Here is a 26,129-nt window from a genome sequence, read left to right on the forward strand (position 1 = left end):
TTTGACTCGTAAAAAGGGCACTAGAAATTTCGATTTCCAATTGAATGAGCCACCTCCAAAGTTTACACGGCCATCCTTTCCATAAAAACCTTATTTTTTAACAATAGGCAACATGCATAACTTATAGCCCTTGCACCCGAGGACTGAGAGGATTATCAAATCCGGAACCGCAGTAATTTGGCTTTCCAACTATTTTGGGATCGGAAGCATTTTGGGGAAAAGTGTGGGGGCTGGTTACCCTCTTGATCACTTTTGAATTTTAAAAAAGGATTTAGAACTTTCGTTTTCAAGTCAAATGAGCCTCCTCCGAAGTTTATACTACCACCCCTTCCATAAAAACCTTATATGTTAACAATGGACAACTTGCATAGCTTACAGCCCTTACCCTGGGTGCTGTAGAGGGCTTTGTCAGCCCAGAAAGCATGTTTAATTGACCTTCAGACTATTTTAAACAAAATGGCCATCTCTAAATTTCGATGGGATGCATTTCGGGAAAAGAGGATATGGGGGGGGGCTAGTTGCCCTCTTATCACTTTTGACTCTTAAAAAGGGGACTAAAACTTTCAATTTACAGTCAAATGAGCCTCCTCCAAACTTTATACAACCATAACTTCCACAAAACTTCATATGCTAACAATGGGCATCTAGCACAACTTACAGCCCTTGCTCTGAGGGCTGTGGGGGTTTGATATTACCAAAGAAATAATTACTGGCCTTTTCAACTATGTTGAACAAATGCCTATAGGACACTAGAGCTTTCAATTTCCAATCGAATGAGCTCCTTCCGAAGTTTCTAAAACAACTCCTTCTGTACGATGTGCCTTAGTCAGAAAAAAAATATTATGCAAACTTTGCTCTTTACTAGAATAATCATAGGCAGCGCTGTTGCGTCGCCTATGATTATTTTCATCACAATTTCATTCCTTATAGCTTCATTTACAATTAGAGTATGTCATACCTATGTAGTTTTCCCTTTATTGCTAGAATCTCTAGATGTTAAATGTGTTAAATTTATTAAAGTTTGTGAAAACAAACCTCTGTTTTTGGAGAGGAAATTAAAAATCATTGAAGTCCTGATCAACAAACAATTTACTCATGCTCTTTTCATTTGAGCCTTGTCTTAGTGTTTATCATTTTGATATTGTTGGAGTGCTAGTAATAGCTAAAACATAAGCGTGGTATTATGATCACAATGCATTATCATGCATTTTTTAATAGATTTTCAGCCTATTAAAATAAATTAAATAATAATAAATCAATAAATAATAAATAATAAATCAGCCTATAAATTATCAGGTTTTTTTAAATAGGCTTTCAGCAGAGTTGCGATAGCATAAAAAAATCACCGAAATCTTCTGAAAAATCCCAACTGAACAAAAAACTGTAAACTTGAGTACTTTCTCCTTAAACATGCTAGTAGTCCCCGAAACCACACTGAATTAAAATTCGGCTACGGTGGACGCAACTATGCTCACCAAATAATCTATTGTCTGCACAGCACCGAACTGATCGTCGATTGATTGACGTTTGTTCTATTTCTAGCGTTTTTTTTTTTTTGCTTGTTTTTTTTTAAGTTTCGAAAACTAAACTGGCATCAGTTCTTATCCAACTTCCTTTTTCCTTCTAAGTAAGAGTTCTTGGGATCCTTTTATCTTCAGTACCATACCCGTACCTTGGACAAAATACGGAAAACACGTCAAGATTAACTTCTCCCACGCATTCTTTTAATCCAAATGGTTGACAATGAGATCTAAACTACCTGAGTATAACTCACTTTGTAAGCACCCTCTTTAATTATTTTCTTTTTGTATAATTTATTATAGTGTTATAGTGAATGTAATTAGTTTGAAAATTAAAAGAGCTTGAGATTGAACTGATAAATAAATCAATCCGACAAAATAGGGAAATACAAATTCTAAACTTGACTTGAATTAAACTCATAAATTTAATTAAATTTCCCCACATCATATCTCTGGGATGGAATGATGTCGTAAGCAGAGCTTGAAGGGAAATAGGAACTTCCTGAGAGGGCGCTTTAAGTAGACTGGAATGGAGAAGGAGAGTGCTTAGCCATGTTGGCCTCAAGCAGCTTGGTGCTGCAATGAGTTGTTAGTAATAGTAGCAGTATATTTCCATTGCTAATTTATGAACCTCAAGGGAATGTGATATGTATATCTCACTCCATGTCTGTATTTCCTAGTCTTGCAACCTGTATTCCACTTCTTTAACTACCCTATACCAATTATGCAATTCCCCGAGGTCTCTTCCTTTCATTAGAATGCTCAGAATAAGCTGTGTTTATATCCACTTTACCATTGTTTTTCCTTCAATGGCATCGCAATGAAAACTAAAGGTAAAGAGTACAGCATTGGACTTTACAGTCCCCAGTGGCGGTGTTGACCTCCGTTTCATGGTTCTTCAGCCAGGAAGTGCAACGGGGGTTGGGGCCATCCATCCTCTGTTTTTGCATACTCTTCCTGTTTACTTTCCCCAGATTTCTCTAGGTACCCATTTAGAGCTGGATCAAATCTAGCAAAGCTAAGAGAGTCACGCTATTGACCCCATTATTAACCAAATAGCCATCAACACTAGGACTCAAACCCCTGTCCCCAAGGGTTCAAGTCAAGCATGCTAGCCCCTAGGCTAGGACGGCTCAAAATAGCATAACCACTTTTTTGCATTTCAGAGCTCCAAATAAGAGGTAAGAATTACCAATACTTCAATTTCAGACCTCTCCAAAAATTGTTCGAGGCAAGTACTATTTCTATTTCTTTCTACAATGAAAACTATCACATTTTATATTCAGTCCCTATTAAAGTTCAAGAGTAAACACAAAACTATTTTTTTAACAAAGTAAATACACAAATTTAAAATTAAAACGCAGAAAGACTACCCAAGGTAAATAGCAGGATGGAATCCCTGAAAAGTTTCTACTTTATCATAATAAATTTTGTGCTGTACAGAAAATATATAAAATCTGCATCCAGACCTTCAAGTTTACAGTTAAAACGACTAATATCAACAGTAGTGATAATAAAAACTACAGCATTAAAAAAAAGAATAAATAAAAATAACGAATAATCAAACACCACCGCAAAATTTTAAATACAATACTTTCAAAAAAAAATATAATTACTAAATTTACGTCCACAGCCTAATAGCTCCGATCAACTTCTACACAGAAGAGTCTGTAAGAATTAATTCAGTCACGCTAACTTTCATTTTTCCAGGTTTCTTTTTTTTTACAATCAGCAGAGCAAGCTGTAATTTTCTTGAATTTTCAAGAGGTATTCCTAGTTAATACTGAATCATTGTGATCATAATACCACGCTTATGTTTTAGCTATTACTAGCACTCCAACAATATCAAAATGATAAACACTAAGACAAGGCTCAAATGAAAAGAGCATGAGTAAATTGTTTGTTGATCAGGACTTCAATGATTTTTAATTTCCTCTCCAAAAACAGAGGTTTGTTTTCACAAACTTTAATAAATTTAACACATTTAACATCTAGAGATTCTAGCAATAAAGGGAAAACTACATAGGTATGACATACTCTAATTGTAAATGAAGCTATAAGGAATGAAATTGTGATGAAAATAATCATAGGCGACGCAACAGCGCTGCCTATGATTATTCTAGTAAAGAGCAAAGTTTGCATAATATTTTTTTTCTGACTAAGGCACATCGTACAGAAGGAGTTGTTTTAGAAACTTCGGAAGGAGCTCATTCGATTGGAAATTGAAAGCTCTAGTGTCCTATAGGCATTTGTTCAACATAGTTGAAAAGGCCAGTAATTATTTCTTTGGTTATATCAAACCCTCACAGCCCTCAGAGCAAGGGCTGTAAGTTGTGCTAGATGCCCATTGTTAGCATATGAAGTTTTGTGGAAGTTATGGTTGTATAAAGTTTGGAGGAGGCTCATTTGACTAGAAATTGAAAGTTTTAGTCCCCTTTTTAAGAGTCAAAAGTGATAAGAGGGCAACTAGCCCCCCCACATCCTCTTTTCCCGAAATGCATCCAATCGAAATTTAGAGATGGCCATTTTGTTTAAAATAGTCTGAAGGTCAATTAACCATGCTTTCTGGGCTGACAAAGCCCTCTACAGCACCCAGGGTAAGGGCTGTAAGCTATGCAAGTTGTCCAGTGTTAACATATAAGGTTTTTATGGAAGGGGTGGTAGTATAAACTTCGGAGGAGGCTCATTTGACTTGAAAACGAAAGTTCTAAATCCTTTTTTAAAATTCAAAAGTGATCAAGAGGGTAACCAGCCCCCACACTTTTCCCCAAAATTCTTCCGATCCCAAAATAGTTGGAAAGCCAAATTACTGCGGTTCCGGATTTGATAATCCTCTCAGTCCTCGGGGGCAAGGGCTAGAAGTTATGTATGTTGCCTATTGTTAAAAAATAAGGTTTTTATGGAAAGGATGGCCGTGTAAACTTTGGAGGTGGCTCATTCAATTGGAAATCGAAAGTTCTAGTGCCCTTTTTACGAGTCAAAGGCGATCGGATGGTAACCAGCCCCCCCCCCCCAATTCATGCCCTTTTTCCCCAAATACGTCCGATCAAAATTTTAAGATAGCCATTTTGGTAAAAATAGTCCAAAAGTCAAATAACTATAACTCAGGGATTGACAAATCCCCCCAGCCCCTGAGAAAAGGGCTGTAACTTCGGCAAAATTCCCGTTTTTAACATCTTGGGGGGGGGGGGGGTTGTGGAAGAGTTGGTTGTAGAAGCTTTGGAGGGAGCTCATTCAATTGCAAGTTCCAGTTCCTTTTCAAGAGCCCCTTACAGCAGCTGGGGCAAGGGATGTAAGTTATACAAGTTGTCCTCTGAAAGCCTTAAATTTGAAAAACTTAATGAATTAGATACTCTTTCTAAAATATATCGATCAGGTTTATTACTATTACAGAAGTATAAGCTCAAAATTTACACATGTTAAAAATTAACAATTTTCACAGTTTATTAGACTGAGACCAGAAAACGAAACTGGGTAAGAAAGGTTGCGGGACTCTATTGTTAGTCCGTAATGACTTGTACCCAAGTGAAATCTCAATTCCGTGTCTTGCTCCCTTTGATGAGATTATGTGGGTGTGTGTTCGACCTAAAGTCTTGCCGAGTCCTTTCAATTTAATTGTCCTGTGTTGTTTTTATTACTCCCCTAATCAGTTATTCGCTGACAAAATAAATCTTATTGAGAAATTACATGGAAGTGCTGACTTAGTACAGTCAAAATACCCAAATGCAGGAATTTTCCTGATAGGTGACACAAATGATTTGAGACTTGAATCTACATGTAGCCTAATCCTTCTAATTTTAAACAGATTGTAAAGGTCCCGACTACAAAAGGCAATACTAATCTTGATTTAATTTGCACCAATCTTTCGAAATTTTACAAACCCGTCTCTACTCTCCCCCCTCTAGGGGGTAGTTACCACTTTAGCCTTCTCCTATCTCTGCTGGCTGAAGTTAAACAGCCGTTTTCTATCACTGAAACCGTTTATAGACCCTTTATTGACTCAGGTCTCTACAATTTTGGCTCTTGGATTCTTACTGAAAATTGATCCACTGTGTATCAAACAGATGACGCTGACTGCAAGGCTTTGTCCCTCCAAAATCTATTGAGGATTAATTATGAATCCCATTTTCCTGAAAAAAAAAATAAAACGTGTTCTACAGATAATCCTTATGTAACTGAGGCTTTCAAAAAAATTACAAGAAAAAAATCCATTTTTTCAAGACCGGTCGTGTTACTTAGGATAATAGTCTAAATAAGCTCGTAAAAAAAAAAAAAAAAAAAAAAACAGAAAAGCAGCTCCTGATTATTATAATAATAAAGCAAAAGATCTATATTCTAACAAGCCCAAGCAATGGTAAAGACAAACTGAAGAGATATGCGGAAAAAGTTCTTTTGAAGTTAATTTTCATGTCCCTGATCCCCCTAATTAGACTGCAATCGATTTGAACTCGTAGCTTTCTTCCATCGTTCAACGTCTCCCCCTTTCATTGGCTCAAGTCCAACTATTCCTCCTAATACTCCCTTCCCCCTTATTTCTCTCTCTTTGATGTTATAAATAAATCCTAAAGCTTAGAAAATCAAGTGCTTGTCCCTTGAACATTCCAGTTGACTTAATTAAATCTTTTCAGAAAAATTGCTGAGCTTTTATCAAGTCTTTTCAACCACATTAGAAAATTTAGTAAATTTCCAAGTTGCTGAAAACAAGGTTTTATAACACCTGCCCCCAAAAAAATGCACCAATCTAACTTTCATCAACATACGCCCCATTACACTCACTTCAATTTTTTCCAAACTTTCTAAAGGTTTCCTCTGTGACTGCCTTAAAGTTAAAATTTGTCCACGTATTCCGACAGTTTGGTAATTTAAGGAAAACTTCCACAGCCCATTACCTTTTGCACTTAATACATACCATTGTAAGTAACCTTGAGAAACCAAATGTTTGGCTGAACCTTGTTTTGGTTGATTTTCAAACAGCTTTTGACCTGGTTGACCACACAACCCTAATTCGTTCACTACTGGCTATCTTTGAACTTGATTCTCTCTTATTAAATATTTTTATATCGACTCTTTCAAGTAGATCTCAAGTTGCAAAATACAAAAATATTTTCTCTTAACCCCTCCCTATACATTGTGGAATTACTCAAGGAGCCTTATTGAGACCAATTTTATTTCTAGTTATCATTAACGATATTGGTAAGGACCTCCCCCAAAGTGGAAATACGTGGATGACTTGTCGGTCCTTGAAGTATGTCACCGGAATACCAAAAGTGACCCCCTCGAAACCATAGCCCATATTTTGGATGAAGCCAAGAACCTAAATATGAAAGTAAATTCTACTAAATCAAATATAATGACAATAAATTTCTTGAAATCCACTCCAATTTCCCTTGATCATATCCCACCCAAAATGCTTGTGAAACATGTTAAACTCCATGGTGTCAAAATTTCAAATAATCTTAAGTGGGACATGCATCTTTCAAATATTGTCAAACAAGCAAATGTTTCATTATATATGATAAAACTTTTAAACAAATTTAATTGCGCTAAGATGCATTCCCTCCATGTTTATTTATCATTTATCAGGCCCCTATGGGAATATGCATGTCCGGTCTGGCATTCGCAACTTTCAAGTGAACTTAGCGACACAATTGAGTTGGTCCAAAACTGTTTGCTCAGGATCATCTACAAAGAGAGCAAAATTCCATACTCCTTCCTCCTTAAATCCGCACGCATTACCACGTTGAAAAAAGGTGAGAACAAATTTGTTTGCCTTTTGCTAAATCCGCAATACCTAAACCTCGTACTGAGGATCTCTCCTAATTTTCACGATCCCATTAGACCACGACTCCCCCACTTAGCTTCCTTGGCAATTCCAACATATTCTCCGATCCATACCGTTAGTGAGAGGTTCCGGAAAAGTTTTATATCCCTTATTCTCGAGCGCCTTAATAATTACTAAATTATGTCCTACACCAAAATTAACTCCTCCATCCCTTATTTTAGTTGTTGGTGTATGCTCTAAATAATCTGTATCATTTTTTTTTATCTTTGATCACTTTTGTCTTGTCCATTTGTGATATACATTTATGCTATATTTTATTTTTAACCTTGTCTTCGGCACAATCCTGTCTCTTTAATTGCAAATATTTCATTTTGACAGTTAATTCGACTTGATTTTAAGTGTTTTTTTTTTTTTTTACATTTTTTGACTTTTAATACAAATTCGGCAAAGTTTTTCTTCTAGCCTGTGATTTTGTTTTACCCCCCACCCTTTCTGTTCCCGTTTTGCCATTAATCAAATAAAGTTCATTTTAGTTCTTGGACTTAGAATTTTTTTTTCATTTTATTTGCGTTAAATTTTTATTGACCATTTTTATGCTTGATTAGAGTTTCTTTTTCTTTTGTCTTGCTGTATTATTTATTTCTTTGTTTTGCTTTTTCTTTTTAGATATACGTATGAAGCAAATTTGGCTCTATTAGAGCTTGTGATAGCCTTTTGAAAATAAGTATTATCTTACATTATCTAGCCCTTTTTAAGAGTCAAAAGTGTTTGGACGGCATCCACCCTTCCTCACACGCCAATCAATTCCTGAAACACATCCAATACAAATTTTGAGATAATCATTTTTTTTCCGCATAGTTGAAAAGCCCAATAAATAATTTTTTGGGAAGTCCAGCCCCCCCCCCCCCCAGCCGTCAGGGCAAGGGCTTTAAGTTATGCAATCCACTCCATGTTTACGTATAGTATTTGCTATTGAGAAAGATCGGCATGTTTGACGTTTAGTGTCCTAAAAGACAACCAGCTTTCAGGTGAACCTTTCAGAGAATATTAAGCAGTGAGTTGAACTAAATCAAAACACGTTATGTGTATACGGGTTGTCAAAAGAGCATAACTTAGGAGTGACTGAGTGTATTAATTTGTAACTTTCAGGAAATGATAAGGGGGATAATCAATTAACCAAAAAAGCAATATTTGCACAATACTACTACTACTATTATTACTACTACTACAACAACTAAAACTACTACCACTAGTTACTGGTTCTGTAGCAAGTACTACCAAGACTGAGGGTATTGAAGTGAAAATTTGAGGGAACGTTGAAGAGAAAGTTGAACTAAATCAAAACATACGATGTGCATACAAATTGTCAAAAGGACGTATCAGCAATATCTTTGGAACGGCTTACTGTATTGAGTTGAAACTTCCAGGGCACAATGAGGGGATGTTCAACTGGTCAAAAGGCAACATATGCATATTACTATTGCTCCTACTACTACCGCCACTACTAAGATACTAACATTATTAAGACTAAAGGTATGAATGTGAAAATTTGAGAGAATATAGAGGGAGAATTTGAATTAAATGAAAAGACACTATATAAATAGTGATGAAGACCAAATTACATTTCCATCATAAACAACAAATAACAAGTAGAACAACAGGAATTTTTTTCTGTAAGACAGTGGAATTCCAAACCTTAAATGAATATTTTGACCAAGGGTTGTCCCAAAGGTATGTCCAAGGGTGGTCCTAAGCATAGCACAAATGAAAGCATAAAATAAAATCAAACAGTTCGTGGTAACGAACTGTAAGTAAGGAGCGACCCGGCTCAATGGTAACCGAAACTCTAGAAAACTCTAGAAACCAATAGATATATCAAAAGAATCAGATTTCAATGGTGATTTCAAATATATAATTTTCATCAAGTTTAGAGCTACCCATCAACAGTTACGCGCCTGAGAAAATTTGGCTGATTTTCAAAAAAAGGGAGAAAGACCCCCTAAAAACTATAGAACCTTAATGAAAATCACACCATCATATTCAGCGTATCAGAGAACCCTACTGTAGAGGTTTCAAGCTCCTATCTACAAAAATGTGGATTTTTGCATTTTTTGCCAGAAGAAAGATCACGGATGCGTGTTTATTTGTTTTTTTTTTTTTTTTTTTTTTTGTTTTTTTCCCCAGGGGTGTTCGTATCGACCCAGTGGTCCTAGAATATCTTGGGAGGGCTCATTGGAACGGAAATTAAAAGTTCTAGTGCCCTTTTTAAGTGACCAAAAAAAATGGAGGGCAACTAGGCCCCTCCCACGCTGATTTTTTTCCCAAAGTCACCCGATCAAAATTTTGAGATAGCCATTTTGTTCAGCATGGTCGAAAATATGATAAAAATGTCTTTTAGGATGACTTGATCCCCCAAAGTCCCCAGGGGGAGAGCTGAAAGTTATGAAATTTACTAAATGTTAACCTAGAGTATTGTTTATTGGTAAGTATACAGGCTTTCTCAGCGGATATTTTTTCTGGTTGGTCGGGGACGGAGAGGGCCGGGGGCTATATGGAAGAGAAATCTTTCCATAAAGGATGTTTCCATGGGGGAAGGGACATTGCTATGAAGGGGGCGCCGGATTTCCCAGCATTATTAAAGAAAAAGAGAAGTAATTAAATAAAAAAAAAAAAAACAAGTTTTTCAACTGATCAACTGATTTTGATTAAGAGGTCATTTTTAAAGAACTGGAAAAAAAAATTCGAACTATAGTTTAAAGAGCAGCGTATTGACTAGGGGGCGAACCCCCTAATATACGTGTTAAAAATTTATGAATATAGAAGTTCGTTACGTAAGTTAATTCTAAGTTACGTATATTTATTACTAATAAAAACGTTCGTAAATACAATTAAACAAGTTTCGAGAAAGCCATTTAACCAAATAATATGAAATTGTGTTTTAATTATTCATGTACGGTGAGCCACAATCAAAACCTGCATTAATTCAAAAACGTTCAAAAATTAAATAAAAAAAACAAGTTTTTTAACTGAAAGTAAGGAACGACGTTAAAACTTAAAACGAACAGAAATTATTCCGTATATGAAGGGGCTGTCCCCTCCTCAACGCCTCGCTCTTTACGCTAAAGTTTGACTTTCTCACAACTCTATTTTTTTAAACAATAAAAAAACTTTAGCGTAAAGAGCGAGGCGTTGAGGAGGGGACAGCCCCCTTCATATACGGAATAATTTCTGTTCTTTTTAAGTTTTAACGTCGTTCCTTACTTTCCGTTAAAAAAAATATTTTTTTTTATTTTATTTAATTAAGAAACGACCATTAAAACTAAAATTCTAATTCTAGTTTTAGTGGTCGTATTTTAATGTAAGTTTTTTTTTTTTTTTTCAATTGAGTTATGCAGTGGACGGCCCTTGGACATGGGGTCGAAATATTTATTTAAAGTTTGGAATTCCACCGTCTTACAGAAAACAATACCATATTTTTCTACTTGTTATTAGTTGTTTAAGATACTAACTATGTGTATGCAGATTGTCAAAAGGACGAACCTCCGGTATGGATTAAGGTATTAAGTTGGAACTTTCAAGGAATTAACTAAAAAAAAAACAAGTTTTTTTTTAACTGAAAGAAAGGAGCGACATTTAAACTAAAACGAATAGAAATTATTCCGTATATGATATACATTTATTGGGAGAGGGGAGGTAATTTATTATTATTGTCATTATTATTCTTAATGTCTCAGTTTTTTTTTCTTTCTTTCTTCTTCATAGATTTTGGTATTAATGGTTAATTAAGAGAGTGTTCAGGTCTTTTTTTTTTTTTTTTTTTTTAAATGAACTTTGTAAAAGGTTGAGAATTAGAGGATTGCAGCCGTCCTTCATCAGGCTTTTTGAGCCTTCCCCGGGCGGTTGCTTGTATATAGTTTATTTTGTAATTAGTAGTAAATAAAGCAAGTCAAGTCAACGCCTTGCTCTTTACGCTAAAGTTTGACTCTGTCTTACAACTTTATTTTTTTTTTAAATAAAAAAATTAGCGTAAATAGTGAGGCGTTGAGGAGGAGACAGCCCCTTTCATATACGGAATAATTTCTGTTCGTTTGAAGTTTTAATGTCGCTCCTTACTTTCAGTTAAAAAAAACTTGTTTTTTTAGTAAATTTCTGAACGTTTTGAATTAAAGCAGCTTTGATTTTGGCTCACCGTACATGAATAATTAAAACGAAATTGGCATATTAATTTTCCTTTTTTTGACTAATTGGCTTTCTCGAAATTTTGTTCTGACGTAACTTATGAATTAACTTACGTAATGAATTTCTATATTGGTATGTTTTTATTACGTATATTAGGGAGTTAACTCCCTAGTCTATACCTCACTCTTTACACCAAAGTTCGAATTTTGTTCGAATCACAAAGGCCGGTTAATTAGAATATATAGCTCTTTTGAAAGTACTAAAAAAAACTTTAGCGTAAAGAGCGAGGTATTGACTGGGGGGTGATCCCTCTCATATACATATTAATTTCTGTTCGTGTTAAGTTTTAATGTTGCTCCTTACTTTCAGTCGAAAAAAACTTGTTTTATTATTTAATCTCTGCTCGTTTTTTAAATAATGCTGGGAAACCTGGCACCCCCTTCATGGAGATGTCCCTTCCTCCAATGAAATATCCTCCATGGAAAGATCCTCCCCTCCCTCCAACCCCGACCCCCAACTAGAAAAAAATTCCTCCTGAAAACGCCTGTATACTTCCCAACAATCAATACTATATGCAAACAATGGGCAAAGTTAATAACTTGCAGCCCTTCCCCCGGGAACTTCGGAAAACTAAGTCATCCTCAAAGACATATTAATTGGATTTTTGACTATGCTGAATAAAATGGCTAACTCAATATTTTGATAGGATGACTACGGGAAAAAAATGAGCCTGGGAGGAGGCCAAGTCGCCCTCCTATTTTTTTTGTCACTTAAAAAGGGCACTAGAACTTTTAAGTTCTGTTCGAATGAGCCCTCTCACGATATTTTAGAACTATTGGATCCATACGATCACCCCTGGGAAAACAACAACAACAAACAAACAAAAAAAAACAACAAAAAAACAAACAAACAAATAAACACGCATTCGTGATCATTCTTCTGGCAAAAAATACAAAATTTCACATTTTTGCCGATAGGATCTTGAAACCTCTTTAGTAGGGTTCTCTGATACGCTGAATCTGATGGTGTGATTTTCATTAAAGTTCTATGACTTTTAGGGGTTGTTTCCCCCTTTTTTCGAAAATAGGCCAAATTTTCTCAGGCGCGCAACTTTTGATGGGTAAGACTAAACTGGGTAAAACTTAATGAAACTTATATATTTGAAATCAGCATAATTCTTCTGATATATCTATTGGTATCAAAATTCCGTTTTTTAGAGTGTCGGTCACTATTGAGCCGGGTCGCTCCTTACTTACAGTTCGTTACCACGAACTGTTTGATACCTAAAGGTGAAGATCAATTAACCAAAAGGAAATATTTGCACGCCGCTACTAATACTACCTATCACTGTTACTACCACTTTTTTAGCGAGTATAACCAAGGCTGAGGATAGTCGAAAGGGAGTCGAAAGGGATTGGAGGGTGACCAGCCCCCTCCCACGCTCATCAATACCCTAAACACATCCAATCAAAATTTTGAGATAGCGATTTTGTTCAGCATAGTTGAAAAGTCCTGTAACTATTTCTATTGTATTTCAACCCCTCTCCCCCCCACAGGCCTATATAAACTTGTCTTTACCCTTGCCTCATAACGTAAACGCCCTTATAATCTTTGTTATGATTCGATATCATGAGAAATAGGAACATAAAGGCCAAAATAAGGATCTTTTTCACTAAAGTAAAGAACTTACAAGAGTTGGGAAAAAATACTATTTTTCAGATTCACATTCAGCTACACAACACATATACTGTATTACTTGGAATTTTCTTGTTTATTATACATTATTGGTAAAGAGATATGGAGGACTTGGATAGGATAAATATGAAGCAATGATGGACTACCACTTTCCTCTTGGCATTTTTGAAAACATTATGACAAAATTCTTGTGGCATGAAATTACTTGCCAAATTAAACTTCAATTCTAATTTAAACTACGTTAAATTTCAGTTTATTTCATCCTAATTAACCATGTTGTCTAGTATCCTAGGCTATACTAAAATTAGAAGAGCTTAAAAATACCTAGTAATTGGATAGTTATTCTTGATCTTAATGACGATTTTGACTATTTTACAAGTTTTATGCAAAAAGCTGTAAACTGTAGTTTTAATTTGTTTTATTTTGAAAGGATGATGAAATTTGTTATGTTTTGATACCCAGCAATTTGCTTATAGTGACCATTCAAAGACAATATATTGTTACTTGAACTGATGAGGAATTAATTAAGAATTTATTCTGTAGTCTATTTGACGACTGTGATAATACAGTGAAAAAAGGCATGTTTATACACTTCTTGGGGTAAAAGTATCAAAAAAAAATACTAAGATTTTATTCATTTAATCTTTGCTTAAAGGCAACTGAAAAATTGCATATTTAGAAATTTACTTTTTGCATAGATTCAGATTTTCATTTTTTTTTTTTTTATTTGGGCCCTTAGTGAAAGTTCATTATTAACTGCTCATTCAATCAGGTCCTTCGTATAAAATCATAATTTGCTCAATGATTATCTTCGAGACATTGTTTTGGTTCTTCTTCTTTCTTTTTTATTTTTGCAGAAATGTATTAGAAAAAGACATAGATGAAATAAAAAACAACAAGATCTTTTTAATAAAAGTAAAGAGTGAAGCTACGTCTTGAGCAGAGCAAAAAAAAACTACCATAAATCATACTGAACAAAGAACAAAAAAGAAACAGATATTAGACTTAATAAAAAATTAAACTAATAATGAACTTATAATGGGCCAAAAACAAAGCTGAGATTCAACTAAAAGTCAAAACAAACAGAAATTACTAGATATATGAACTGGAAAGTTGTTTCCTTGTACCCAAATTATAGCACAAGTGTCATTCGCGCTTTACTGGAAGCAATATATATTTCAAGTAATTTCTCTTTTATCATTATTACATTGAAAAGTAATTAGATTAACAAAAGCTCTCAAAATTAATAAGATAATATTTTGTAATATCAATCTAGTTCAATTAGGCTGATATAAACTAAAGTTTCATTAATACTTTCTTCATTCTAAACAAATTCCATTAAAACAAATAAATTTGTCATTGCAAAATTTCACTTCAAAGACTAAAATGGATTTCTTCAAAAATAAAAGCTATTAATTTTCAAAATGTGAATCAGGCATCATTCAGGGGCGCCAATTAGGGGGGCAGGGGGGGCCATGGCCCCCCCTAGACTTTGAAAATTACCTTCTTATTTATATTTGACAGCTATTTTCTATTTTAGCTATGTGCTATATTAAACCAGCAACTGGTCCAATAAATACGACCAACAAACTGGTGCCCTAATTATATAATCATGTTTTGAAATGTCTAAGAGCGAGCGCGTCTACACTATTTTATTTCAGAGTAGGGTTCATTCAAAACTAAGCTTCATGTGGTCAGTACCCGTTTCGTTATTGTTCTTGTGAAGAATTCGTTGTAAACTATGAGTTTTGTATATTGCCTTTTTTAGTAGCTGGGAAAGGAAATGTGTTCTAGGGTTTCAAGGGGGTTTTGGTCAGCAGATTCTTGACGTTGTTGAATAGTTTATGGGATGACTAGTCCCAGTGGAGTGTATGGGACTGTCGTGAACAGGAAATGTTAGTGATTGGTTTATGGGGTTTCTAAGCGGGGTAGTTTCACCGTGGAGTATGGGAGTGATTTTCTAAGTGAGTTTCTACGTGTTTCTTCAGTTCTTCTCTTGCCGTGTCTGAGTGAAGTCCATGTCTACAACTCGTTTAAATATGAGTAAAAAGCGACAACAAACTTTGGATTTTTTTTCGGTGAAAATGCGGAAGAAAAATGAAGAAACTTTAGTGCAAGAAACTGGCAATAGTGTCAGCGCCCAAAGTCTCGGGTTAGTTGAGATAAATTCCCCCGCCTGTGACAGGATATTGGAAACAAGCGGAACAATAAATGGCTCAGATCAACATGAAAGTTCGGTCTGCATCGCTGAACCCCTTGCAGGTTCCAGTAGCAGTCAAGAAACTCTCAGATATCTCTAGGACTCGTCACGACAAACCAGCTCAACCTATTCTTGAGAGATATCTGGCTTCCACTTCTAACGGAAGGAAATTCAGTGCACATTACTATAAGACTTATTAATGGATTGAATACTCAAAAAATTTGAATTCCGTGTTTTGTTTTGCTTGCCGCCATTTTTCTATGGGGACTCTAAGAGCTGGAGAAACTGCTAGAAAAAGGGCTTTCATTGAGTCAGGATTTTGCAAGTGTAAAGACAGTTCTGCTCTATTAAAGCAACATGATGGTTCTGAAAGACATAGGCATTGTATGTCAGCATGGACGGAATTTAAGATAATGAGTACTGATACTTCGAAATCTGTAGCGAATGCCTTAATTCAATCCAGATCTCAAGAGGTTCAGGAAAATAGAGATCATGTGAAGTATATTTTTCGTGCTATTTGCTTTCTTGGCCGCCAGGGTCTTGCTTTGAGGGGTCATGACGAATCAGAAACATCTGCAAACTGGGGTAATTTGGTTGAATTGATGGAGGAAATATCTAAAAGTGACGAAAAGCTGAAGGCCTAGTTATAGTGCCGATATGGTCACTATGGCAGTCATCAGTACCAAAATGACGCAGTTACACTGATAGGAAATGCCTTGTGCCAACATATTATTTCAGAAGTAAAATCAGCTAATTACTTTGCTATTCTTGTCGACGAGACAAAAGACGTTTCTAGAAAAGAACAATTAGCGATCCTACTCAGGTACATATCAAATAGAAAAGTAGTGGAGCGACCAATCAGCTGCTATCACATGCACAAATTAGACGCCGAGAGCTTATCCACCTCGATTTGTGAAACTATAGAAAAGCTTGGTGTAGATTCGATGCTGTGTATTGCCCAATGGTATGATGGCGCATCCGTTATGAGTGGGGAATTTAACGGAGTTCAAGCAAAGTTTAGGGAGAAGGTGCCTCATGTAGTTTATGTACACTGTCACGCCCACAGACTAAACTTGGTTTTGACTGACTGCCTAAAAAATATCGGCAAACTTTCTGAATTTTTCTCTGTGGTGCAAAGACTTTACGCATTTATATCGTGCAGCAATACTCGTCACGAGCTATTTGTGGAATTCCAGTGTATTAGCGAGCAAAAAGTCTTGGAGCTAGAGAGGACCGTCCAGACTCGCTGGTTTTACGCAGTCCGCTCTATTTCGAAGGTGAAGGCCAGATTTGATTGTATTGTTACTGTGCTTGCCGCAGTCTCTGATAGTTCCAACGGCGAGGCAGCGTGTGAAGCAAAAGGACTACTGGACAAAATCAACTCTGCCTCTTTTGTTTCAACTTTACACATAATGGAAAAAGTATTAGTCATTGTAAATTGTTTATCAGAGCAACATCAATGTGGAACTTTGCTGATTTATAAGGCACTTGCACTGATTTCTGGAACATATGAGACACTCCAAAAGCTGAGAAATGAAAACGAATGGAACAACTTGAGCAAAAACATATCTGAATTCTTGGCTTTAAACGATATCCAGGAATCGAAATCCCCAGAATCTAAAACCAGTGCTCTAAGCAAGAGAAGTCAAGCCATTTCTATTCGTCTCAAAGACTTTCTTTCAAACTCAACAGCCAGTAAACGCAATATCAGTCAGCCAGTTGAATCAGACTGCGGTAAACTTCTGTACTTTGAGGTAAAAGATCGTTTCACGAGTGAGATGGACCAACGTTTCATGCAGAATATGCCTCTGCTCGACGCTTTATTTGCCTTCGACCCCTCAAGTTCCAATTTTCTTGAATTTTCGAAAGTGGAAAGAGTTATGTGTCATTATCAGGAGATTTTCGGTGTCGATGACCATGCCATAGAATCCCAGCTTTCTCTTGCAAAGCTGCATCTGTCAAAAAGTGATATTTCAAAAATGGATCTTCTTCGAGCTATCGAAATCTTATCCGATCTCCCAGTTGCCTATTCTGCATAGCTAAAACTGATGAAGCTAGTTGCTATTTTGCCTGTGACCACTGCCAGTAATGAACGATTCTTCTCGGCATTAGGGCGTGTGAAAGACTATCTGCGATCGACGATGGGAAACGACAGACTCAGTGATCTCATGATAATGGCCGTTGAAAAAGAAGAGGTAAAGAAACTGGATTTGGATAGATTAGTCGACGATTTTGCCAAGCAGCGACCTCGCCGCTACCCCCTGTTTTAGGTATGTTTTCTAAATGTTGTTCTTTTCTTTGCATCTTAATTAAAAAAAATCAAAAAAAAATCCTTGCCCCCCCTACATTTTCGTGAATTGGCGCCACTGGCATCATTGCTCTAAATGTTTAAATAAAATAGATCATTCAGAGAAGAATTTTAGACAAAAAACTCTTTTTTTAAACACTTAAATTTTCTTTTCCGTGATCTTGATTGTCATTCGAATTATAGTTTTCAATTATTTTTATTTAATGATTGATTTAAAAATTAATTTGGTTCTTATTTTTTATAACATCAACAACAACTTATCTAAGAAAAACTACATCCCCCCCAAATAAAAATGATGCTTTCTTTTGCTTTACAAATTCTAAACTTTATTTCATTGAAAACAATAGGTACTTTGAACAGTTTATATCTTATATAGCCATATCTAGGATTTTGGGGGTGAGGGGATATTTTTATATATCATCACAAAAACGCATCAAAATTTGGGTATTATATTTTTTTGTAGTTTAGCTTTACAAGTAGAATTGAACCTTTGGTTGAGAAAGGGGGGGGGCTGGAGCCCGGTAACACCCTTCACTCTGGAAGCTTTTTGGAGGTTTGGTTTGAGGGGGGTTACAAAAAAAACCTTATAAAATGCACCAAAACGTCTTTATTTGCATTTTAGTAGCTTTTCTACGAATAGAATTTAACCTCTGGGCAATAAGGGGGGGGGGGCAAAACACCTATTTTTTATTTTGCTTTGAAATCTCTTAAATATATATTGCTTTCAGTAAAGCGCAAATGAAACTTGTGCTATAATTGGAGTGCCAGGAGGAAGAATTCCCAGTAAAGAACGATGTTGGCACAATATTTTTTTTTTTTTATTTTTTTTTTTTTTTTTTTTTTTTTTTCTTTGTCTTAGACCCGGGCACTTCGTATCGAAGGAGTTGTCGTAGAAACTTCGAAAAGGGCTCATTTGATTGGAAATTGGAGTGGCTAGTGCCCTTTTAAATAGTTGAAAGGGATTGGAGGGCAACTAGCCCCCCCCCACGCCCATCATTCCCCCAAACACATCCAATCAAAATTTTGAGATAGCAATTTTTTTCAGCGAAGTTGATTTCCAGATATGTTTTTGAGGAGGTCACTCCTGCATAACTCAAAAGGCAAGGGTTTTGAGTTATGCCCTGGGGGCATATAAGAACGTTGTTGGCAAAGTGTATTATTTTTTTTTCCTTTAGACTAGGGCACTTCGTATCGAAAAAGTTGTCGTAGAAACTTCGAAAAGGGCTTCTTCGATTGTAAATTGGAGTGGCTTGTGCCCTTTTTAAAAGTTGACAGCGATTGGAAGGCAAATAACACCCCTTCCATGCTCACCATTTCCCCACCACAGCCCTCAGGGTAAGGGTTGTAAGAAATGCCCTGATGGCATATAAGGTTTTATAGAACGCGTTGTCATAGAAACTTCAAAAGGAGCTCATTCGATCGGAAATTGAAATGGCTAGTGCCCTTTTTAATAGTCGAAAGTGATTGGAAGGCAACTAACACCCCTTCCACGCACACCATTTCCCCAAACTCATCCAATCAAAATTTTGGAATAGCCTTTGTGTTCCGCACAGTTTAAAGTTCAGGAAATTATACCTTTGAGCAGGGCACTCCCCCCACAGTCTTTAGGGCAAGGGTTATAAGTTATGCCCTGGGGGCATATAAATTTATATTGAAATCTTTGTCGTAGAAACTTGAAAAAGAGCTCATTCGATTGGAAATTCAAAGGTCTATTGCCCTTTTTTATAGTCGAAAGTGATTTGAGGGAAACTAACCCTCTTCTCACGCCCACCTTTTCCTCAAACACATCCAATGAAAATTTTTAAACAGCAATTTTGTTCAGCGTAGGTGATTTCCTGATATAAATTATGTTTTTGAGGAGGATACTCCTCCACAGCCCTCAGGGCAAGGGTTGTAAGTTATGCCCTGGGGGCATATAAGGTTCTTATAAAAAGCTATGTCGTAGAAACTTCAAAAAAGGTTCTTTCAATTGCAAATTCAAAGGGGTAGTGCCTCTATTTAATAGTAGAAAGTGATTAGAGGGCAACCAATCCCCCTCTCACGCCCACCTTTTCCCCAAACACATAAAATCAAAATTTTTAGATAGCCATTTTATTCAACTTAGTTGAAAGTTTTGGAAATTAAGGTCTTTAAGGATGATAACCCCTCCACCCCCACAGCCCTCAGGGCAAGGGTCGTAAGTTATGCCCTGGGGGCATATAAGGTTTTTATAGAAAGTGATGTTGTATAAAACTTCAACAAGGGCTCATTCAATTGGAAATTGAAAGGGCTAGTACCCGTTTAATAGTAGAAAGTGATTGAAGGGCAACTAAACCCCCTCTCACGCCCACCATTTCCCCAATCATATCCAATCAAAATTTTTAGATATGCATTTTGTTCAATGCAGTCAAAAGTTCTTAAAATTAGGTCTTTTAGGATGATAACCACCTCAAAGTCCTCCTTGCCAGGGTTGTAAGCTATGACCTGGGGGCATATAAAGCTTATATAGAAAGTTTTTGTAGAAATTTCAAAAGGGGCTCATTTGATTGGAAATGGAAATTTCCCTTTTTAATAGTCGAAAGTGAGTGGAGAGTATTTAACCCCCCTCTCACGCCCACCATTCCCCAAACACATTCAATCAAAGTTTAGAGATAGCCATTTTGCTCAACGTAGTTGAAAGTTCTGGAAATTATGTATTTAAGGATGACAAACCCCCAAGAGTCCTCAGGGCAAAGGTTATAAGTTATGCCTTAGGAGTATATAAGGTTTTTATAGATAGAGTTGTCATAAAAATTTCAAAAGGGGCTGATTCAATTGGAAATTGAGAGAGCTAGTGCGCCTTTTAATAGTTGAAAGTGATTGGAGGGTAACGATTCCCCCTCTCACGCCCAGAATTCCCCCAAACACATCCAATCAAAATTTTGAGATAGCCATTTTGTTCAACGTTACAGAAAGTTCTGAAAATTAGGTCTTTGAGGATGACACCCCCCCCCACCGGCAAGGATAGTAAGTTATGCCCTGGGGGCATTTAAGGTTTTTATTGAAAGCGTTGTCGTAGAAATTTCAAAAGGGTTGATTCGATTGGAAATTGAAAGGACAAGTGCCTTTTTTAATAGTTGAAATTTACTGGGGAGCCACTAACGTCCTTTTCACGCCCACCATTTTCCCAGACACATCCAATCAAAATTGTGAGATAGCCATTTTGTTTAACGTAGTTGAAAGTTGTGGAAATTAGGTCTTAGAGGATGACAACCACCCTCACAGCTCTTAAGGTAAGGGTTGTAATTCATGCCCTGAAGGGGGGGGGAGGGCATATATAGAAAGTGTTGTCGTAGAAACTCAAAAAGGGCTCATTCGATTGGAAATCGAAAGGCCTAGTGCCCTTTTTAATAGTCGAAATTGATTGGAAGGCTTGACATTTTTATAGTAAAGATCGATGTGGGTATACTGTATTTTTTTTGTTGTTGTTGTTGTTGCTTAGACCAGGGCACTTTGTATCGAAGGAGATGTCATAGGAACTTCGAAAAGGGCTCATTCGATTGAAAATAGAAAGGGCAGATGCCCTTTTTAATAGTCGAAAGTGATTGGAGGAAAACTAATACCCCTCCCACCCCCACCCTCCCATTTGCCTTTAAGTTTAAAAACTAAAGGTTGCCATAAGATTAAATGAAAATACACTGTGTTAATGCTAATTCCCAATAAGGCATCTCAGCAGTATCCTAAGAACGACTGAGGGTATTACGTTCAAACTTTCGGGGCTACTTCTGCTCTTAAAATTTAACCAAATCAAAATAGCGTAAGTGTATGCAAGCTATCAAAGAAAGTAAACAGATTTTTTGTGAATGGTATCAAGCTTTCCATTTCAGGTCAACTAGAGGAGGTATTAAACTAAATTAAACACTACTATTTGTGTCCAGATTTTTAAAAGGGTGCATGTTGTTAAAAACTGCTGAAAATTTATCTCCAGCATACAAATAGCAGGCCAAACTATGAATTCTTAAAAAACAAGAAGATTTGAAGTATTTTTTCTTTTTCCCTGAAAAGACTATGTCAATATAAAACGAACAGAAATTAATTAAAAAATAATTGTAGCACTATACTGTAGCAAATGTAGCGCATAAGTTCCATACACAATTACCCTAATTTTGTCAATTAATTTAAAAAACCCATTATTTTAATAGCTTAATTAAGCAAAATTTTCTTTAAAATGGTTTATCACATTATAACATTTACAAAACTTGTTTCCTATCACGAGGAAGCAAACAGAAAAGAATTGTTCAATATGTTTAAATTACTTTTTAAACTTTATAACTTTTTAAACTTTATAACTTTTCAAATAACTGTAAAAGCACTTTTAACTAACTTTTTTAAAGAAACTTTATTATTTTTTCGATAACTATATAACAACTTTTAACCTTACTTGAGGAAAGTTTCATGAATTTTTTCAGTTTTTGCCATAGCATGAGGAGTCATGCTGAATTTTGCATGAAGTTATTCAAGATGCAAAAAGTGCCGTTTCAAGATACTAACATCTAATGGTGATAAAGCACAACGATTTTTAATAACCAGCCTTTTCAAAGCAAAAGAAGATGGAGCAAAAGGTTCCAAGGTAATTTCTGAACAGAACTTATCTTGAAAAAAATAAGCCACTATTAAAAGGATGGTCGTCTATGGAGAATTCACCTTCACTATTTCCATGCTTTTCTCTTTTATAATAAACATAATTTATAAATAAGAAAGCAACTCTGTTAATGAGGTAACTAAACAAAAATAATGTAAAAACTGATAGATGTATGCACTGAGAGTATATATGACATGAGAGCAAACAAATTACATTGCAAACATGTATGTCCCAAGTTTCTTTATTAACAATATAGGTACAACAAAAAACACAAAAACAGGCATTCCTAACTGATCTCCATGACCCCAAAATAGAGAGGAAAACATAAGTAATACAGTAAAAAAGAAAAGGAGCCATCTGGTGCCATTTATCGCCATTTATCTCAAATCTAGCAAATATTATCAGGGCATATGAGGAGAGAGTTCTGGTCTTCTTGAGCGAGAGACAAAGATCAGGAAAAAATTAATCTGAGCAGCTAGAATTTTGAACTAACTTCTTCTACACTTACCCGGAGTTAATTGAGTTTGCATGCATGCATATTGCCGTGCCTGCAACTTCTGTACCCAGTGAGAGTGAATTCAGTGTTGCTGGGTATATTCACGAAAGCAGTGCTCACGAATGATTTTAAGTGATAATTCTTAATTTATGTTATCTCTTTATACGAGTATATTCGGTCTTTTTATGTATTTGGGTCTTTTTGTAATTTTGGTCTTTTTTATACATGTACATACCAACAATGAACTCTCATAAGCCTAAAAAACTGGAAGAAAAAGAAAATATATGTTAAAACGGCCGTGTTTTTTTTAGTAAAAACAGGTCATTTCTATATTTCGGTAAAAAAAAAAGGAAAAAATAAAAAAAAATTCTGTTTGTGTTCCATTTTTTAATTGACGCTTCCTACCGTTTCTGTTTTACCAAAAAATAGAAACGATGGTGACCAGAGTTACCAACACTTTAAAACAAAATGTACCACAAATCGCGAGAAAAATGTACCAAAGACAAAACATTGGACCATATTCCGATTTTTTTGTCGTCGGTGATCGTAGAGTACTATCTATGAAAATTTTGCATAAGACATTTTCATTCACTTTATTTCTCCATTCCTTTGTTTTTTCTCTCTCTTCTAATGCAGTAAATTACTCATGACAGTACTTGAGGAAATTGTTCGGGGTAACATATATTACTACAATAACACTACATGGCCAAAATTTACTACAGGCCAAAAAAAGTCGTTGGTTTTCGGTCATTCACAACCGTTTACAGCACTGAGCTGAAATTGGTCCCAAATGACGATTTTAATACAAATCAGGAGCTAAAATCAAATTTTTACCTTGTATTCTTAAAGAATACTGCCCAAAACAGTTGCTGGGACCTGTTCTTCCATTTAATAGTTTGTATACATATCCCCCTTTTCCCTTCTATGAAGATCTCGATGGAGGGGAGGATCGCTCTTGTAGCCCTCCTCTAATATACACTACTGCCTACAAACAATACAGGAAAAAAATTCTTTTTAAATGGGGAGTGATTAAAGAAGTGACTTGTGGGGTTATGATCTGGTCTAACACGTACTGGAGATTTTAATTTTGAAACAATATTTTTCTCCAAATGCCTTTAAAACATCCTTCACTCACCTTATAAGGTCGAGTTGGATATATTCCCACAAATTGCACAATAGAGACCATATCTTTCACTATTTCTTAAATCAGCTTAAACATCTAGACAATGTCATCTTTTGTTTTTAAAACTGGAACTGGGCTTTTAATCTCTGAGTTATGTGCAGATCCAACTACTCTATACTACAAAAACTACACATCAAAAAATTACCAAAAATATTCCATTAATTATCACTATCTAAATCAGAAGCCATGGCGGCACTCACAATTCTAGATTTTCTGTACCCGTTTCCAGCATTTCACCAGTCGAGGTGTGTCACCATGCTTTTGGGGGTTTTCAGTCCTTGTAACGACTCGTTTGGCACCCAGAACAGCATTAAGAGTAATAAAGCTGAGTTTATTTCTCAATTTTGTTTTGTTTAAATTGACAGTTGAAAAGGCCCTCGGCACAAGCAGAAGAATGTGATAGGATAAGCATTTTCATCATGAATTCCCCCAAGAATGGGAAACTTTTAATCTGAGAACCATCACATCGTTCTAGTACTATAAAACAGAAATAAAGTGGGTCAGAATCTACACATTTCTCGAGATCAGCGCAAAATGGTAGCCTTTTCCAATCTTTGGCAATGTTTTCCACATCAATCTCCTTTGCCAAATTTAACAAGTGGACAAGTCGTGGTACAATGCTTAAGTTTGAGTGGTCAGGAGACATAGCTATCTTTGGGTCATGTCTGTCTAAGTTTTTAGCCGGTGAATATTTTGAACTGAAAACCTTTTCCTTATTTTGTCGCTCAGTTCTATCATGTATTCCGTAAACACTGTTTTGAAGGCAGTTGCAGCTTATAACGAAATTTTGTTGCTGATAAATATAACCTCTACAAGACTGCCGCAGTCTACTTCTTTCATGTCTGGAAAGTGGTGTGGGTCCCTGAACTGTATCAAAGGTGCTTCTGTCATCTCCACGTAGCTTGGCCTCATAGTATAGTTTATAATCGCTTTTTACAGCTCACTAACTCCACTGTAAGATATTTGAATTTGGGTATCCTCTGACTGAAACAACCGATTAAGGTCACTAATAAATGGTAGGATATATGCGAAGAAATCAAAATAAGCTTTGAATGTAAGGAACAGCAATTTTTCGAGTATAGCTGTGGCTTGTTTCCCTTTTTAAAGCTTTCACTCTGAAAAAAAAAGGATTAAACAATCCCATTGTTTGAGATAAAGCATAATAACTGGAAGTCGGGAAAGCCACCTAGTTTTGACATGGCGCAGGATTCTGTGTTCGTCAAGCTCCATGAACTTCTGCATTTCAACAAACTCACGAGCCCTTTTAGGGCTTCAGCCAATGTAATTTTATAGGTCTTTACATAATTCTTTAACGTCTGTAGGTAGCTTTGTAAGATTGCCCTACTTAATTAGGACTAAAAGTGGTAGCGTTGTAAAAACTGAGGCGTTTGGTAAGGATCGGTACTCAAAAATACAGTGACAACTAATATTTATTATTAAATAAAATAAAAGGAGAAAACGTTGTATACCGTCTTATTAAATAAACCTTTCCCAATGGTCTTCTTCAGATTTGATTGGTATGATATGGTATGTGTGTGTGCCTGCAGTTCCAAGGAGGTTGCAGCCACTTACCAAACGTCGGTACTGAGAAAAGGCGGTTATTTTAGTTTATCGCTATCTAATACTTCTAATTGAAAGAGTTACAGATGAATAGCTAGTCAAGGCTTGACTTCTAAGGTAATTAAGATCCTTTAGTTCAAATTATTGTTTCTCGGAAAACTAGGAATAAACGTATTTGATTAGATATCAATTTATCTGTTTAACCTAAACCAAGATATCCTATATTTATATTTTTGTAAAAGAGATTAGTGTTCCTTGGATCTTAGAAAAACTTTAACTTCAGTAGGGAAAACTATTAATTGAATCTATCTAGACAGAAAGGACTTGAAATTATTAGTTTGACAAAATAATTCCCCTTTTTTCCCTAACCTACCTGTATACACATCGAGGCTGCCTATATATAAATAGTCGGCACGGGTTAACGAAATGAAAGAGTGGCCAAAAGGAGGGATAAAGTCCCCTTTCGTATACACGTCAGAGAACACACAAGGGGGAGTAAGGTTAGTATCCGATAGTTTCACTTATCTTATATGTAAGATTTTTATAAATGCCAGGAAAATTCCAAGGATTACCAGGCTGGAAACCCTTTTCCAGCAAAAAAGCTCT

General features: G+C 35.8%; 1 protein-coding gene across 1 annotated transcript in view; it reads right to left on the reverse strand.

Annotated features, from left to right (window-relative positions):
- Positions 1–5,559: 5,559 nt before the first annotated feature.
- Positions 5,560–26,129, reverse strand: part of LOC148953907 (uncharacterized) — a 46,615-nt gene continuing 26,045 nt past the window's right edge. Inside the window, exon 4 of the mRNA XM_089086851.1 lies at positions 5,560–5,650. Within this exon, the coding sequence (XP_088942977.1) occupies positions 5,634–5,650 (17 nt within the window). The 3' untranslated portion in view covers positions 5,560–5,633. The remainder of the gene's footprint in view (positions 5,651–26,129) is intronic.

This window comes from Artemia sp. Qi Xiang Cuo, chromosome 3 (genome assembly GCF_049724085.1).
Source record: "Artemia sp. Qi Xiang Cuo chromosome 3, ASM4972408v1, whole genome shotgun sequence".
Taxonomy (NCBI): Eukaryota; Metazoa; Arthropoda; class Branchiopoda; order Anostraca; family Artemiidae; genus Artemia; species Artemia sp. Qi Xiang Cuo.